This window comes from Coptis chinensis, chromosome 6 (assembly GCF_015680905.1).
Source record: "Coptis chinensis isolate HL-2020 chromosome 6, ASM1568090v1, whole genome shotgun sequence".
NCBI lineage: Eukaryota > Viridiplantae > Streptophyta > Magnoliopsida > Ranunculales > Ranunculaceae > Coptis > Coptis chinensis.
The window spans coordinates 68,700,320-68,714,958 of record NC_141461.1 but is presented as its reverse complement, the minus strand read 5'-3'; the positions used below and the strand labels follow the sequence as shown (position 1 = coordinate 68,714,958).

Below are 14,639 nucleotides of genomic sequence, written 5' to 3'. Positions count from 1 at the left end.
AAGATGGCCAAAACCAAGTACAGTAGATGGATTTTCTGCTATCAGGAAATCAAGACTGCACTGGATATTTAGGTCATGATAAAGGAAGTTAATTCAATATCATATAGCATATCCATGATAAAGGAAATCAAGACTGCACTGCGAAATCATATTAAACCTGCTGAGAGGCAGATGGTAAAGGCCATGTAGAGAGATCTCTATGGAGAACGCAGTCTGTGGCAAATTGAACACTATCTACACGCTTCACTTCCCACTAATGGTCTTACCAAGGACTTTTTAACTGTAGCTTGGTCACATCATTATAGATACTCGGAGAAGATAAATGGTGTGGTTGCAAACCTTAGGCGAACAAATCCCTTGTAAACAATGTCTGATATGAGGAAAACACGGCAGCATGTCCAGTATTCTGGGAAGGTCGGAGATGCTAGGTTCCCGTAAGTGTCATTCATGAACTTCTAGAATTCTTTTTGATGTGTTTTTTCTTATATTTCTCGTATATTTACTTACTTAACCCCTTTTTGTTTTAGGTAAGGTCGTAAGCCTTAATAAAGTGCTTTCGTTTTTTTTTTTTATTGTTTCACTCTTGTATTTGTAGGATTCCTCGGCCTATTCTTATTTTTACTGTTAACGAAATTCAACTTTACTGAGCTAAAAAGAAGGTGCTTTCCTACTTGAATGCCATCTGTAAACTGTCATTTTGTGGGTTCTTAGAAATATTGCATTCATCTTAGACATTTTGTTTCCTTTCGTACCTTTTTGATTGGCAATCCATTGATGTACTGAAGAATACTGTTTTTGCATAGGAGTCATCCTTAGAATATCTAACTCTTCCATTGCCAGTAATTCCTAGGAATGTTCTTCAACACTGTCAAACCTAATTGTAGGTCATACCCACAATTATTTACATGTGACATCAGTAGGTAATACATGTAAAGGCTCTTGCCATGAGTTTTTAGAAAATTTATAGAAAATTGGAACCTTTAGTTTGAACTTTTAGTCGATTTTTGTTTCACATGCATCTAGATCCCTAGATGAGCCAATTAGGATTCCCCCCCACCCCACTAGATGGGAAATTAGGGTCTCTCCTCCAAATACATACAAAAAAAACACAGTTAACCCCCAAATTAATTTTGTTTTTGTGTGTACTCGGGGGAGAAATTCTAATTGGCTCATCTAGGGGGTAATACTTTTTTTTTTTTTTTTTTTGGGTAAGCTCGTTCGATTGTATTAAAATGAAAAAAGAACAAAAGAATGGTGTGAGTGGATTGTGACAAGTTCACATCTCACTCAGAATCAGCACTAGGTCTTTACAAAGATTCAAAAAAGTGCAAAGCACTATCTAAATCTATAGTAGGTACTCGCAGGATGCTCCCATCTTGTAATCCATGAAGGTCTACCAAGATATGTTCTGCCCATGTTGTGCGTAAGTGTGACTCCTTTTCGGCAAAGAAGATCGCCAGAGAAGTTTGCTTCTCTCCAAATTGAAGTGATGACAAACTTTTGTAGTATATTTTGGACATGTTTCCATCGTGCATTAAGGCCCATGGTAGCCGTGGACGATCCAAAAGCCCGGATTTGTTTCAGAGTCTGTTTCAACCCAAATGTCGGACCATCCCTTAGTGGCTGCCGGTTCAAGGGCTTCAATGATTGCCAAACACTCCCAAGAACTTCGTAGTCACTCCCCCGCTGCGCGCAGTAAGTTAAGAGAAAATCTCCGTTCGATCTCTCGAAAGTAGATCCAATCCCGGCAAGTCCTGGATTACCCCTAGATGCCCCATCGGTGTTGACTTTGATGGTTGGAGCATTTGGTGCAACCCAGATTAACACTCTCTATTCGGGAGCAGTTCTAAGTTTCCCTTGAATGCCCCAATCATCGAGAATTTGAGTGTCTTCGAGTACATGACAGCCTTGGATAAGTGAGAAGAACAATGAATTTGTCTTCTGACTTGTCTAAGGCATTTTAAGATGTCTGGCTTCTTGTCTTCAAACACAACCATGTTCCTATGTTTCCAAATGATGGTCATAGTGCCCACCACTGCCAAGGTCCATAGTTGTTTGATTAGTGGACTTCTGAACTGAGAGAGTTTGATGGCATCATTTAACTTGTTGAAATTTCCTCTCATCTTAAACTTTTGTCTGAGCCAGCTCCATATTTGTAATGAGAAGGAGCATTCCCATATAAGGTGAGAATTTGTTTCTTCATTATTTCCACAAAGTCGGCAGTAAGAAACTAGCTTGACGCCCCTTCTTTTGACTGCTTCATCAGTTGATATGCCCCTTTGACAAATTCTCCATGCTATAGCTGCGGTTCTAGGATGAGTGTGTGAGTTCCACATATGCTTGCGCCAACTATTCACATTTCTTTTCCTGCGGATTTCTTGAAATGCTGAGGCAACACTGAATTCCCCTTTGAGGTCGGGGCACCAAATAAGTGTGTCTCTATCACCATCGTTCCATTTTAGAATGCCATCAGTTGTGAGTCCAGCAGTGGTTATCAAGGATTGAAAGTTACTTGGTATTTGGACAGATCCATTTACAATAAGTGTACTTACTTTGGAGTTACAATCTTTGAGTTCATGGTTGGTGAGATTCAGTGCATCTTTGAGTGATGCGAGGGTAACCCAATTGTCTCTCCAGATATCCACAAGATTGCCACTACCAATAGCCCATTGAGTTCTTGGTCTGACTTCTTGCATTGCTTCTTTGATGCCCTGCCATATAGAGGTTGGCCTATAATAGCCTATCACATCACCATCTCTTGTAAGATATTTGTTTTGCATAAAGATTGCAAAATCATCTGTCCCTTCTAGAAACCTCCAGGCTAACTTCATGAGCATTGCTCGATTAACTTCTCCAAGTTTTCTAATACCGAGCCCTCCTTCTCTGTAAGGTTTGCATACTTTGTCCCACGCAACCGTTACTCCCTTTTTTATGGATGGGTCACCACTCCATAAAAAATTTCTCATCGCTTTTTCGGCATCTTTAATCGCACTTTGAGGCCACTTGTAAATCGACATATTGTATATAGGCATGCTACTAATCACAGATTTGATCAGTGTGCATCTGCCTTGAAGTGAAAGCATGCGTCTTTTCCAACTGGACAACTTGAGTTTAATTTTTTCATTGACTAAATTTGCATCTCTTGTGACTCTGCCTTGGATGAGTGGGACACCTAAATATTTTTCTGGGAGAGTGCCCACCGCTATGCGCAACTTTTGAACTGCTCTTGCCCTCCTATCATGTGTAAAACTCCCCAAAAAAAGTTTTACTTTGTCTCATTTCATAGTTTGGCCCGAGGCTTTCTCATATCTAGAAAGTAACTTTGAAATTGCTTGAAGATACCTGAGATTTCCATTGGTGAAGATAATAATGTCATCCGCGAAAAGCAAGTGACTTGGAGCTGGTATATCCTTGACAAAGAGCATTGGTTTTATCTTGTTCCCGAGCATCAAATCATTGATACCTCTACTCGGACAATCCTCTGCAAGAGCAAATAGGGAGCGGTGACGATTGGGTTCCCTTGTTTCAATCCCCTTCCAACCGAAAAGTACCCAATAGGTCCCCCATTAAGAAGAATAGACATGCGAGCTGATTCCATGATTTTTTTTATCCATGCGATCCAAGTGAGTGAAAACCCCATCCTTGACATGGCTTGACAAACAAATTCCCAACTCATAGTATCGAAAGCCTGTGAAATATCCACTTTGATTCTTGCTGCCCCAAAACTTTTTCTATTTAGTTCATTCATGAGCTCAGATGCAAAACCGATGCTAGAGTGCACACATTTGTCTTTAATGAAACCGTATTGTTCCTTGGAGACCATCTTGTGCATGTGTTCATTGAGTCTAAGCTGCAACACCTTTGAAATGATTTTCATAAGGAAATTACTCATGCAAATTGGTCGATAGTGCTTTAATTGCTTGACATCCTTGCTCTTAGGGATAAGAGTGATAAAGTTTGCATTGAGTCCCCATAGAATAGTAACATCTTTAAAGAACGATTGTACAGCAAAACATACATCGTACCTAATAATGCTCCAGCAATGATGATAGAAATGGCTCTGGAAGCCATCGGGCCCAGGAGCACTATCCGATTTCATGAGGAAAACTGCCCTTTCTATCTCCAAGAAATCAGGAATCCTTGTCAGCATCAAGTTGTCATCGGTAGTGAGCACTTGAGGAATCAAATCCAGGAGTTGCTCATCTTTGTGTAATTGTACGGCTTGGAACTTGTGCCGGTAGTGATCCACCACATGTTCTTTGATGCTATCTTGTGTGGTAAGGAGGTCCCCATTGTCATTAGTGAGTTCAGAAATAAGTGCAGCTCCCACTCGCATCTTGTGGATGGTATGAAAATACGTAGTGTTCCGATCGTCTTTTTCATCAAAATTGAGTCTGCTTTTCTGCCTCCAAAAGGAAGCCTTGTTTTGAAGAGCTATCTCCAACTCCAATTCCTTATTCATCACTTCATTCACCAAAGAGTCATCCTCTATGTTCAAATCTGAGAGTGTCTGTGCATTAAGCAAATCTAATTCAGCTTTCTTCACATTAACTTCAACATAGCCATAGACTTTATAATTCTATCTCTTGAGTTCTTTCTTAAGATTCTGTAGTTTCTTGATAACTTTGAAAAGAGGAGCTCCTACCACTGGCTGCTGCCAACTATTCCTTACAAGGTCCATGAAGGATTGATGCTCAATCCAACACTTGTTAAATCTGAAAGGAATGTTTTTGGGTTTTGGAATTAAGGAGTATGTTCCACATAAGGGTGAATGGTTAGATCCAACTCTACAAAGGACCCTATACTTCCAACCATCATACTTGTGAATCCAAGCATGATTATAGAAGGCTCTATCAATCCTGCTACACATTCGCGTTTCTTCGAACCGATTATTGCTCCAAGTAAACTCATTCCCTTCGAAACTGCTCTCCATGAGACTGCATTGGTTAACACAGTAAAAAAAGTCTTCCATTGATGTGTTGTTAGGCCTTCTACCACCTTTTTTTTTTCTGAGCATCTTAACACAGCATTGAAATCTCCAATTGCAAGCCAGGGCAGAGCGGTGGTTGTAGTGCTGAGTTCCCTCCATAGTCTTCTTCTAATGCTAATAAGACTACTAGCATGAATGACAATAATGACAGAGTTATTAACTAGAACTGTGACCTGTTGTTCAGATGAGTGAAGCTTCTGAATAGTGATACCCCTTCGAGAGAGAATCCATATGTTACCAAGTCTTATGTCAGAGTCATTATGAGTAATGGCTTCTTCAAAATATTCCAAACCATTTTGTTTGAGAGCAAAAGTGTCGGGCTTGATCAAAGGCTCAGCAAGACACAAAATATCTGGTCTATGAGATTTGACAAAATCTCTTAGTCTTTCTACTGCTTTTTCCTTCCTAGCACCTCTAATATTCCAAAAGATAACTCTCATTGAGAAATTCATTTAAATCTTGCTGGAGTGTTTCTAGCCCTGGGTGGAAGAGGGATGGGAGCCATCTCTTCCCTGTTGGGCTTACCTCTTCTTTTCTTCCCGACCACCCCCTCCGCCATTTTTCCTCTTGGTTTGATCAGCCCAAATCGGGGAGTTCAAAGAAGCATTCAAACCGAGGGAGAGCAATATTTTTGTAGGAAAACTTGGTGTATTTGCATCCCCTTCACGCTTTGAAAGAGAGGGTAGATAAAATAGCAATGTCGTTCTCCACATGGTTACCAAATCTGATAACTCTTGATGGGCTACCTAACAAAATTGCCCACCGGAGTGTCATGGGCAGCCGTAAGAGAACTAGCAACATTTTTCTCCTCCCACAGTTGCAGTAGTTGTAACCCTTGCTAACCCTGTTTCTATCGGTTCCTCGGTGACAACATCGAAGAAAGCTTCTCCATTTGCAGCTGTAGAAAGTCCTTCAACTTGTCGGAATCCTAAAGCATTTTTCTCGACATGAGTGGGCAAGGCAAGACTATGGGCGAATCGAGTTGTTATTAACAACAACCTCATATGGTTCATCTATGGCAATAGATTCCACAATTTTCTCAACTGCTTTTCAAGAGCAACAACTTCAATTGATCCCAAATTAGCTTCCTTTTGTGTTGGGGCTACATCGACTATCTCTGTTATGCTGGCTCAAATAACTCTTTCTTCAGTGCTGTCAACAAGCACCAGTTCAGAGTCATCGGAAAGCACTTGAAACTTGTTCGTGCCCATTTCCACCTGAGTTGGCATTGTCTTTTGGACCCATGCGGCTTTAGAGCTTTCTGTTGCATTTGTATCCTTTTGCTTGTTTCTATTCCTCCGATTCTTTCGTCCTCCATGGGCTGGTGGTGGGGTGTTATCTACCATCACTTCTTTGTGCTTCTCATTATTTGTCATCACACCTTTAAGTTTCTTACACTTGGTAACGAGGTGACCAATAATTTTACAATGGTTGCACATCTTGGGAAGTTTCCCTATCTCGACATTCTGCCAGAACTCATTGTTGAGTGATTTGACATGAATTTGATCCGGAATTGGCTTTGAGAGGTCAATGTCGACGAGGACCCTTGCATAGTATCCATATTCTCTCTTAATTGTTTTTTCATCAACTTGCATTGGACCGCCAAGGCCTTTCGCAATGGACATTAGCACTTCTGGATCCCAGTATTCTTGCCCCAAACCTGGAAAATGAACCCAAACAAGAGCATGAGTTTGTTTTTGGCTTTCGAGATTGAAATTTGGTGTCCATGGGGAGAGCCGAAGAGGAGTATTGTTGAAATTCCATGAGCCACCAGCCCACACTCTATTAAGATCTTCAGCGTTTGAGAAACGAATGAACAAGTACCCCTTCCCTACTGGAGTAATAACCCAGTCTCCCTTGGGTTTCCAGAGGTCATGAGCAATTTCCCTGATTTGATCAATTGAGACTTTGTTTAGATCAGTTCTACCAATAAGACAGAACTTGCAGTAATCCAGCCCCCTTTCAAAGGCTTTTTGTGGAATCCTAACTGATGGGTAGTCACCTACCATTTCCACCTCCGGGAGGTTGTGAATTTCAAAGAGAGGGATTGCACCTTCTTTTGCAGCATCATCATAAGACTTGAAGATTGGAGGGTTGGCCACTCCAACTGCAGTGTTCACCCTTAATTCCTCAGAGTAAGTTGGTGTATCAGCCGCCACTGATTTGCTTACACTTGTTGGATTTTCAAACTCATAGAGATTCATTATTGTTTATTTTCTTTTCTGAACTCTCACTGTCAACAATGAAGGATTTTACCAGAAAAAGAAAGCAAACATGTAGTCTCTCTGAACTCAGGCGTGAGGATTTTACCAAAGAGATTGATCGATAGTGTAGGTTTAATTGAGAAGAAAAAGGTACTGTAACTTGGTTTAAAGTACTGTAGCTTAGTTTGATTTCTTTTCTGAACTCACACTGTTAAACAGTGTAGGATTTTACCAGAAAAGGAAAGCAATATCTAGATCTCTGAACTCAGACTTGAGGATTTTACCAGAAAGATTGATCTATATTGAGGAATTGATTGAGAAGAGAATGAGTTTCATTACCTGTTTGGGGAGTTTCATTACCTGTTTGGGTAATACTAGTTAACCCTTATATATATATATATATAAACTTCTATCTGCACTATACTAGTTGTGAAGAATCTACCTTAATTGAAATTGGATGCTTGTAAATTTTTTGTCAAATTTTGAATGTGATTGTTTTGGATTTGACTTTCCTGTTAAAAAATGTTATTTGATATGGGGAACCTTTTGTGTATATGTTTCTTTCCCAGTCTTAAGCTTCTCACTAGATTTATTCTCTAGTTTAAAAACCTGGTGGATTTTGAAGGAGTAAAAAAAACAACATGATTTAGTTCGAAAAGAAATAATAACAATAAATGGCAGATCTACATGCATGGAACACTGTATAACATACTCAACATACCAATGACAACTAGCAATATGTCACATCTTAAACACCCAAACTTCCATCAATGCCGCCCCTCCCACAGTTCAATTTGTTTGTTCATAAACATGATACAATTCTTTCCCAGTCTTACACCATTTTCTCTGCATACAAAGTAAAATGCAGAGTTTTAACTTTTAAGTATATACCTCAAAGTCGATTTCAACTTTCATTCTAGAAGAATAAGTCATATGCTGCAGCCCTGCATGTCTAGCCATCACTATCATTACTCCAAAACATCACTTCCTTTCTTTTGAACCCATTGCATCATCTTCTTCAGCCCCATTTGAACTCATTGTTGAAAATCAGTAAAAAAGATGAAATCTTTGGACTATAAACTTAAGGGTTAACTAGTATTACCCCCCACTAGATGAGCCAATTAGGATTTTCCCCCTATTAGATGGGAAATTAGGGTCTCCCCCCTAAACACAAGTTCAACTTAGTTTGACCGTTAACTTTCAAATCAAACAACTGAAAATGACACAAATGCCCCCATCTAATTAAAATTGAATATTTTCTTTTTGAAAATAATGAGGACATTTATGTCATTTTCAGTTGTTTGACTTTAAAGTTAACGGTCAAACCTAGTTGACTGTGTGTTTAGGGAGGAGACCCTAATTCCCATCTAGTAGGGGGGAAATCCTAATTGGCTCGTCTAGTAGGGGTAACACTAGTTCACCCTAACCTTAACTTTGAGTCAAGGGCAGAAAATGGTGGTTAAGATGTTTTATAGATATCTTACTTTAAGACTGTTATGGGACGCCACGTGGGTGGATTATAAGTGAGTGTTGATTGGTGGGGAATGTGTGATTGACTAATTGGAGCGGTGGACACGTTTTATAGGAGGTGTATAGAGTTTTGATAATATATGTTCTGTAGTTAAGAGATGCAGTTTAGAATTTAGATCATATTATTTGTGACCCGAGACCCGAACCAGAATTTTGGATGAGGGTTAGAGCATCTCTAGGTGGTATCTGTCAAAATCTTTAAATTTGAAGAAATAATTTGGAATTTTTCGGAATTCTAACTCTAGGTGGTAGTAAATTCGGTCGTATAACTTATTCGTTCGCATTCTTGTTCGCAAATTTGGCAATTTGGATGTGGATGTGGATGTGGGCGACATTGCAAATGTCGCCCAATTTTTTTTTGACTTTGACCAGCACTACGCGCCAGTGGTACTATCGCGCGCCACTACTTATGTTGCACGCCATTGCCAATGTCGCATGCTCCAGAAAAAAAAAAAATAGACAAAAAACGGTTGAAATTCTACATCCATATATCTACACTCATCCCCTTCTTCATTTTACATACACTCAACTCAAACATTCTTATAAAAAAACTCAACCATTTCACATCAATCCTTAACAAACAACACACACACATTGCCAAAAAATGGATAATGAAGTGTATGAGATTTTTCCCCTTCAATCTTCATCTTCATCTTCATCGTCGTCTTCTTCTTCATCTTCTCCAGCGGAAGACTCAACAGATAGTCTTGATGAAGATCGAATTTGTTAACGTCATTCCCCTTATGAAGCACCATTTGGCTGTACTTGCACAAGCACAAGTACATGCTCCGAAGCTAAGGCTCCACATGGTGGTTCAAAGAAGGGTTGAAAAATGAAAAATGAAACATATAAACTATGCTTTGACTTTGGAAATCTTGAAGGCCAACTACTTCGTCGATCGTCCTGTTTTTCCGAAAGAAGATTTCAAACGGCACTTTCGTATGAAAAAATATTTATTCATTCACATCTTCAATGATATTCAGACTCATTTTAAGTACTTTCAGCCTAAATTTAACAATGCTGGTAAACCTGGTATAGATCATTTGATCAAGGTGGCTGCATCTTTGCGTATTCTTGGTTATGGTACGGTGGCTGATCAAATTGATGATAAATTATACATTTCTGAGCAAAGTGGAAACTAGGTGTTGAGGCATTTCTGTGATGCAATTATCAAATTGTACAGTTCAGTCTACTTGCGAAGGCCAAATATTGCAGATACAGAATGCTTGCTTGCACATTCTGCCATACGTGGATGGCCGGGTATGTTAGGAAACATTGATTGTATGCATTGGGAATGACATAATTGTCCAACTGGATGGCAAGGTGCATACAGTGGTCGTTCTGGAAAACCATATGTTATTCTCGAAGCTGTTACAATCGAAGACCTATGGATATGACATTCTTTCTTTGGGGTCACACAATGACATCAACGTGTTTGACAACTCACTGGTATTTGAGCACGTGATCAATGGTACTTCTCCACTTGTTTATTTTGATGTAAATCAGCATAGTTATAATATGGGTTATTATTTAGCTGATGGTATCTATCCTGACTATGCGGTATTTATACAAACAATTTCAAACCCTAATGCTCTAAAGACGAAGTGGTTCGCAACGATGCAAGAAGCTGCAAGAAAAGATATTGAAAGAGCTTTTGGGGTTTTGCAATCTAAATTTGGGATTTTGGCAAAACCTTGCAAATTATGGCATGTGGAGACAATGGGTACTGTTATGAGAGCATGTATCATATTGCACAATATGATAATCGGAGCTAAGAATAAAAATTATGAAATGAGGAGGTACATTCCTGATCTAGAAGGGCAACCACAGATCCTACCTACTCGGGAACACTACATTGAGGGGACTCTACGAGTTCAATCAAAGACTATGCATGATAGACTTAAAAACGACCTTGTCGAGCATCTATGGAGTATTAGGGGTGACCGACGTTGATTGTTGTAATTTAATTTAAACTAACATATATTTATATAAAATAAATGTTTATTCATATTAAAAAAACATATTACGTTACATAGTCATAGAAAATAAAATGATTAACCACTCTTAACATTTTCCATTACAGCACCCAACCACTCACATTTTTCACACACTAAACATTTAAATAGATCAAGACCTTTTCCTTCAAGGTTCGCGAACTTTTTTAGCTCTCTAACACCATCACAACTATTTGGGCATGGTATCTGTGCATAGGGGCAATACCTATACCAATGATCATCCTCGCCACAATACGTGCATATCAACAAATTGTCTCCATATATATATATATTCCATACCAGGACATATATCATATATGCATTTCAAAAATCTTACTTCTTCACCATCTTCGTTACAACTTCTATGTATGAGCATATAACCTTGGCAATGTGATGCTTTATGACACCTTGCATTCAGATACTTGCATGATAGCGCAAGGTGTTTTCTTGAGGTGCAAATTTGGCACCTCTCTTGATAATTTGCACCTCTCTTGATCGAGTGTACCAAAATAACATGATTGTTGAGTTGATTCACCAACGTTGGTATGTTGGTTAGTTTTTTGCAATGATGAAGAAGAAGTCATGGTAAAATGAAATGGTTGTGGAGATAGTTTTGGAGTGTTGGGTGAGAATGAAGCAATTTGTAAAATTCCCGACTTTCTACTTGATAGCACGCGATATTAGTAATGGCGCGCGACAGTACCAATGCGTGCGACATTATTACTAATGGCGCACGTGGTGGGGTCTACAATCAATTTTGCGGTCGATATTTACGACCATTTAGAGTTGGTCAAAATTTGCGTCTGGATTTTCCAAATTTCTTCTTCAAATTTGAAGAGTATACTACCACCACCTAGAGATGCTCTTAGCCATCAAGATTCAAGACAAACTATCACACACACACAATAAAAATTGATGTAATTCTGTTTTAACTAACATTTTGAATCCAATTTCTAATCAAATACTTTAACATATAACTGTTTAGATCAAAATGAACCACTAGACCAATATGAGACTTATCACTTGCATATCACATAAAATAGTATTCTACCGAAAATTATTATGCGATCATTTGATCATACCCGAATTAAATATCTAACTAATTAATAAACCAAACTTAAAAAATAAATAACAAGAATAACTAGGTGCATAACTGTGCTAGAATGACAATCTGAATTGGCGAACTCCAGTAGTCCAATAATCCAATGTTGAACTTAAAAGCAATAGATCTCAAGACTGGAAAGTGTGTACTCAAGCGACAAATTAAATCTATAAATGCAACAATGCCCGTAAACATGATTACGTGACAATATAATTGCAAAAACTGAAAGGTAGGAAGGTAGCAAAGCAACTAGCAAGCTAAATAGCTAACTTATAGTCATACTTCATGAATGTATAAGGGCATGTCGTGTGCGTGGAAACCCTCAGCTAGACAGTACTTCCACAGCAATGCCAAGGAAATTGTCTTTTATTAAGTACTGCTAAGCGATGGAAGCTTGTTGTTTTGGAGGTGGAGATGGTTGGCCAATATTATATGGAGTAGAACTTATTAGGACGGTTGAGAAATAAAGATAAGAAATTTGTTTATAACTCTTAAAGTATACCAATGAATCAATGGAATGAAAACAATAAAAATAAAGAAAAATAAATATATATAAACCTACGAGTTAGGAAAATAGGGAATTCATCCAATTAAGAGTTTAGAAAGGGAGTGTTTGTTATTTATATTTATACTTACCTTGAGTGTTGATTCTCTATTTCTCTGGAGAGAATTGGTGAAGCCATATTGAAGAAGATTCGAAAAGTGCGTGAAAAGTAGAGGAGGTGAGGGATTTTTTTTTTTTTTTTTTTGTTTTTTTTGTTTTGTTTTGTTTTTTTTTATGAGTAGTAGTATTTTTTTTCCACGAAAGTTGAGGGTACACCAAGGTGTACCCTCAAATTCCCCCTGGCTCCACCACTGGCCCGAACCCACCACAAGTTTTGGTGGTGCCAAAACAGTTAAAGATGTTTTTACTTAGAAAATAACGACCTTCTTTGGTGGAATTAGTTCCATAGTGGTTTTAACTTTTGAGTAATAGGCTCATCTGAAGAAGAGAGAAATGAATAAGCTGTGAGAAACAACTCACAGTATTTGACAGAAACACTGTGAGAAGTGAAAATAATAAGCTGAAAATATGGACAACCAACCTGAAAAGAAAAACAGGTATACCTATGTCTTCCATTTAAAATAACATCTAAAATCTTATCTAAGCTTCTTGGGGATACACTTCATGACCTCAAACTTGTCTGTAAAGAATGGCGTCATGGGTTCTTAGACCCACGCTTCTTGAAAGATCACCTTGTTGAAACAGACACAAAATGTTATATTGATACAAGAAAGAGATAATGAAGGCTGTGATACCTATTTCTTGGAAATGAACAGAGATGAGGTTGTCAGGAGAAGGGTGAATGCTAAGTTTTTGGAAAACTTCTTGGCTAGTTCAAATGGTTTAGTATTGGTTAAAAAGGTGGATAAATTACATGACTTCTTGGGTGTTGCAAATCTTTGTACCATGAGGTTATTTGTCCATCTTCCTCCAAGAAAATACCCTTTTGTCACTCGATGTTATGGGCTGACGTTCGTTCCACAAACTAAGCAATAAAGTGTCTGTGAGTGTGTAACATCCCTATTTTAATTAATGCTCAAAATCATTTTTGTTTACTACATATATTATTGATTAATAAAATTGGAACAAAATATGTATACTTGACTTTTTGAAAATAAGATAAAATAGTTTGTTAGTTTGAAAAAGGTTTAATAGGATTTTTTTTTTTTTTTTTAAAAGTTTTAAAATTAATGTGTAGAGATTTGATTAATAAGGAAACATGAAAAGACTTTGTAAAAATAAAAGGAAAATAACTTATATTAGAGAAAGAAAAAAAATATTAGAGAACTTGTTAAAAGGAGTGTTGCACAATTCAAGGAAAAGTGGTTGGGAGGTCTGCTTGTTTAAAGAGGTTTAGAAAATTTATTTCTATAGTTAGTTCTTTGAATTTCATTTCTAGACCTTATAATGTAATAGTGAAAATGAAGAAAAACAAAAGAAAACAAAAGAAGATGAAAAAGAAGAAGACAAAATGAAGAATAAATAAGAATATATATGAGTTTCTAGACTTGGTGTTTTCGTGGAGATTTTCATTATTTGGGGTTTTCTTGGATTCTACATGGAGTATTTTTTTTTATTGCTTGGTGACATTTCATTGGATTTTTACATGGAGCGGCTTTCTTTTTCTTTGGTTGTTCGTTCTTTCGCAATAACAAAAGGTGAGTAGACCTCAATTGATTAATTATTTTAAGTATTTTGATTGCCGATTTTAGATTGTGTTAAATTATTAAGTTGAATATATGTATATTTAGCGGGTTGATTTTAAGAAATCAATCAGTATTAAACTTTGGTGTACGTATGTGGAATAAATGTGAGGAGATGGTAATATATATCGATCAATATTTTAATTTAATTATATTGGCATGAAATTTATCATCATAACTTGTTCTTATTAATAATGTATAATATATATGCGAAGAAAAATGGGTGTGTCTTGTCGATGTGGTTAGAACAATTATATATTGGAATTATAGAGAATTAATTTAGTATTTCGGTTGGTTTGAAATAAGCACATGAATAAATGATATATTGTAGATTAATTGTACTTGTTGTATGGAAAAGTTTACTGATTATATTTGCAAAAGTTTATTTATTATATCCGTATGTGATAATTGTAGAAGTGTAGAATTTTGATAAAGGAGAATTTATTTGTTGTTAAGATGTGCTTGGTCTTTAAAGGGTGTTTGAAATAGATTAGAAAATAATTTAGACACGAATCAAAGTGTTCGTATATTTTTGGTGTAACATGACATGTTTGAAATATTATGAAGTTGTT

General features: G+C 37.4%; 2 protein-coding genes across 2 annotated transcripts; one reads left to right on the top strand and one right to left on the bottom strand.

The window, feature by feature from the left end:
• Positions 1-6,120: 6,120 nt before the first annotated feature.
• Positions 6,121-7,534, bottom strand: LOC147494131 (uncharacterized). The gene has a single exon (XM_086568042.1). The coding sequence runs from the start codon at positions 7,192-7,194 to the stop codon at positions 6,121-6,123; it is 1,074 nt and encodes a 357-aa protein (XP_086424168.1). The 5' UTR covers positions 7,195-7,534.
• A 2,807-nt stretch (positions 7,535-10,341) lies between these two features.
• Positions 10,342-10,677, top strand: LOC147494130 (uncharacterized). Its single transcript, XM_086568041.1, has one exon. It carries the CDS (start codon positions 10,342-10,344, stop codon positions 10,675-10,677), a length of 336 nt encoding a protein of 111 aa, XP_086424167.1.
• The last annotated feature ends 3,962 nt before the right edge of the window (positions 10,678-14,639 follow it).

Bases quoted from the DNA above. Each gene is read 5' to 3' on its own strand.
- LOC147494131 (XM_086568042.1), bottom strand. From the start codon at position 7,194: ATGAATCTCTATGAGTTTGAAAATCCAACAAGTGTAAGCAAATCAGTG.
- LOC147494130 (XM_086568041.1), top strand. From the start codon at position 10,342: ATGCAAGAAGCTGCAAGAAAAGATATTGAAAGAGCTTTTGGGGTTTTG.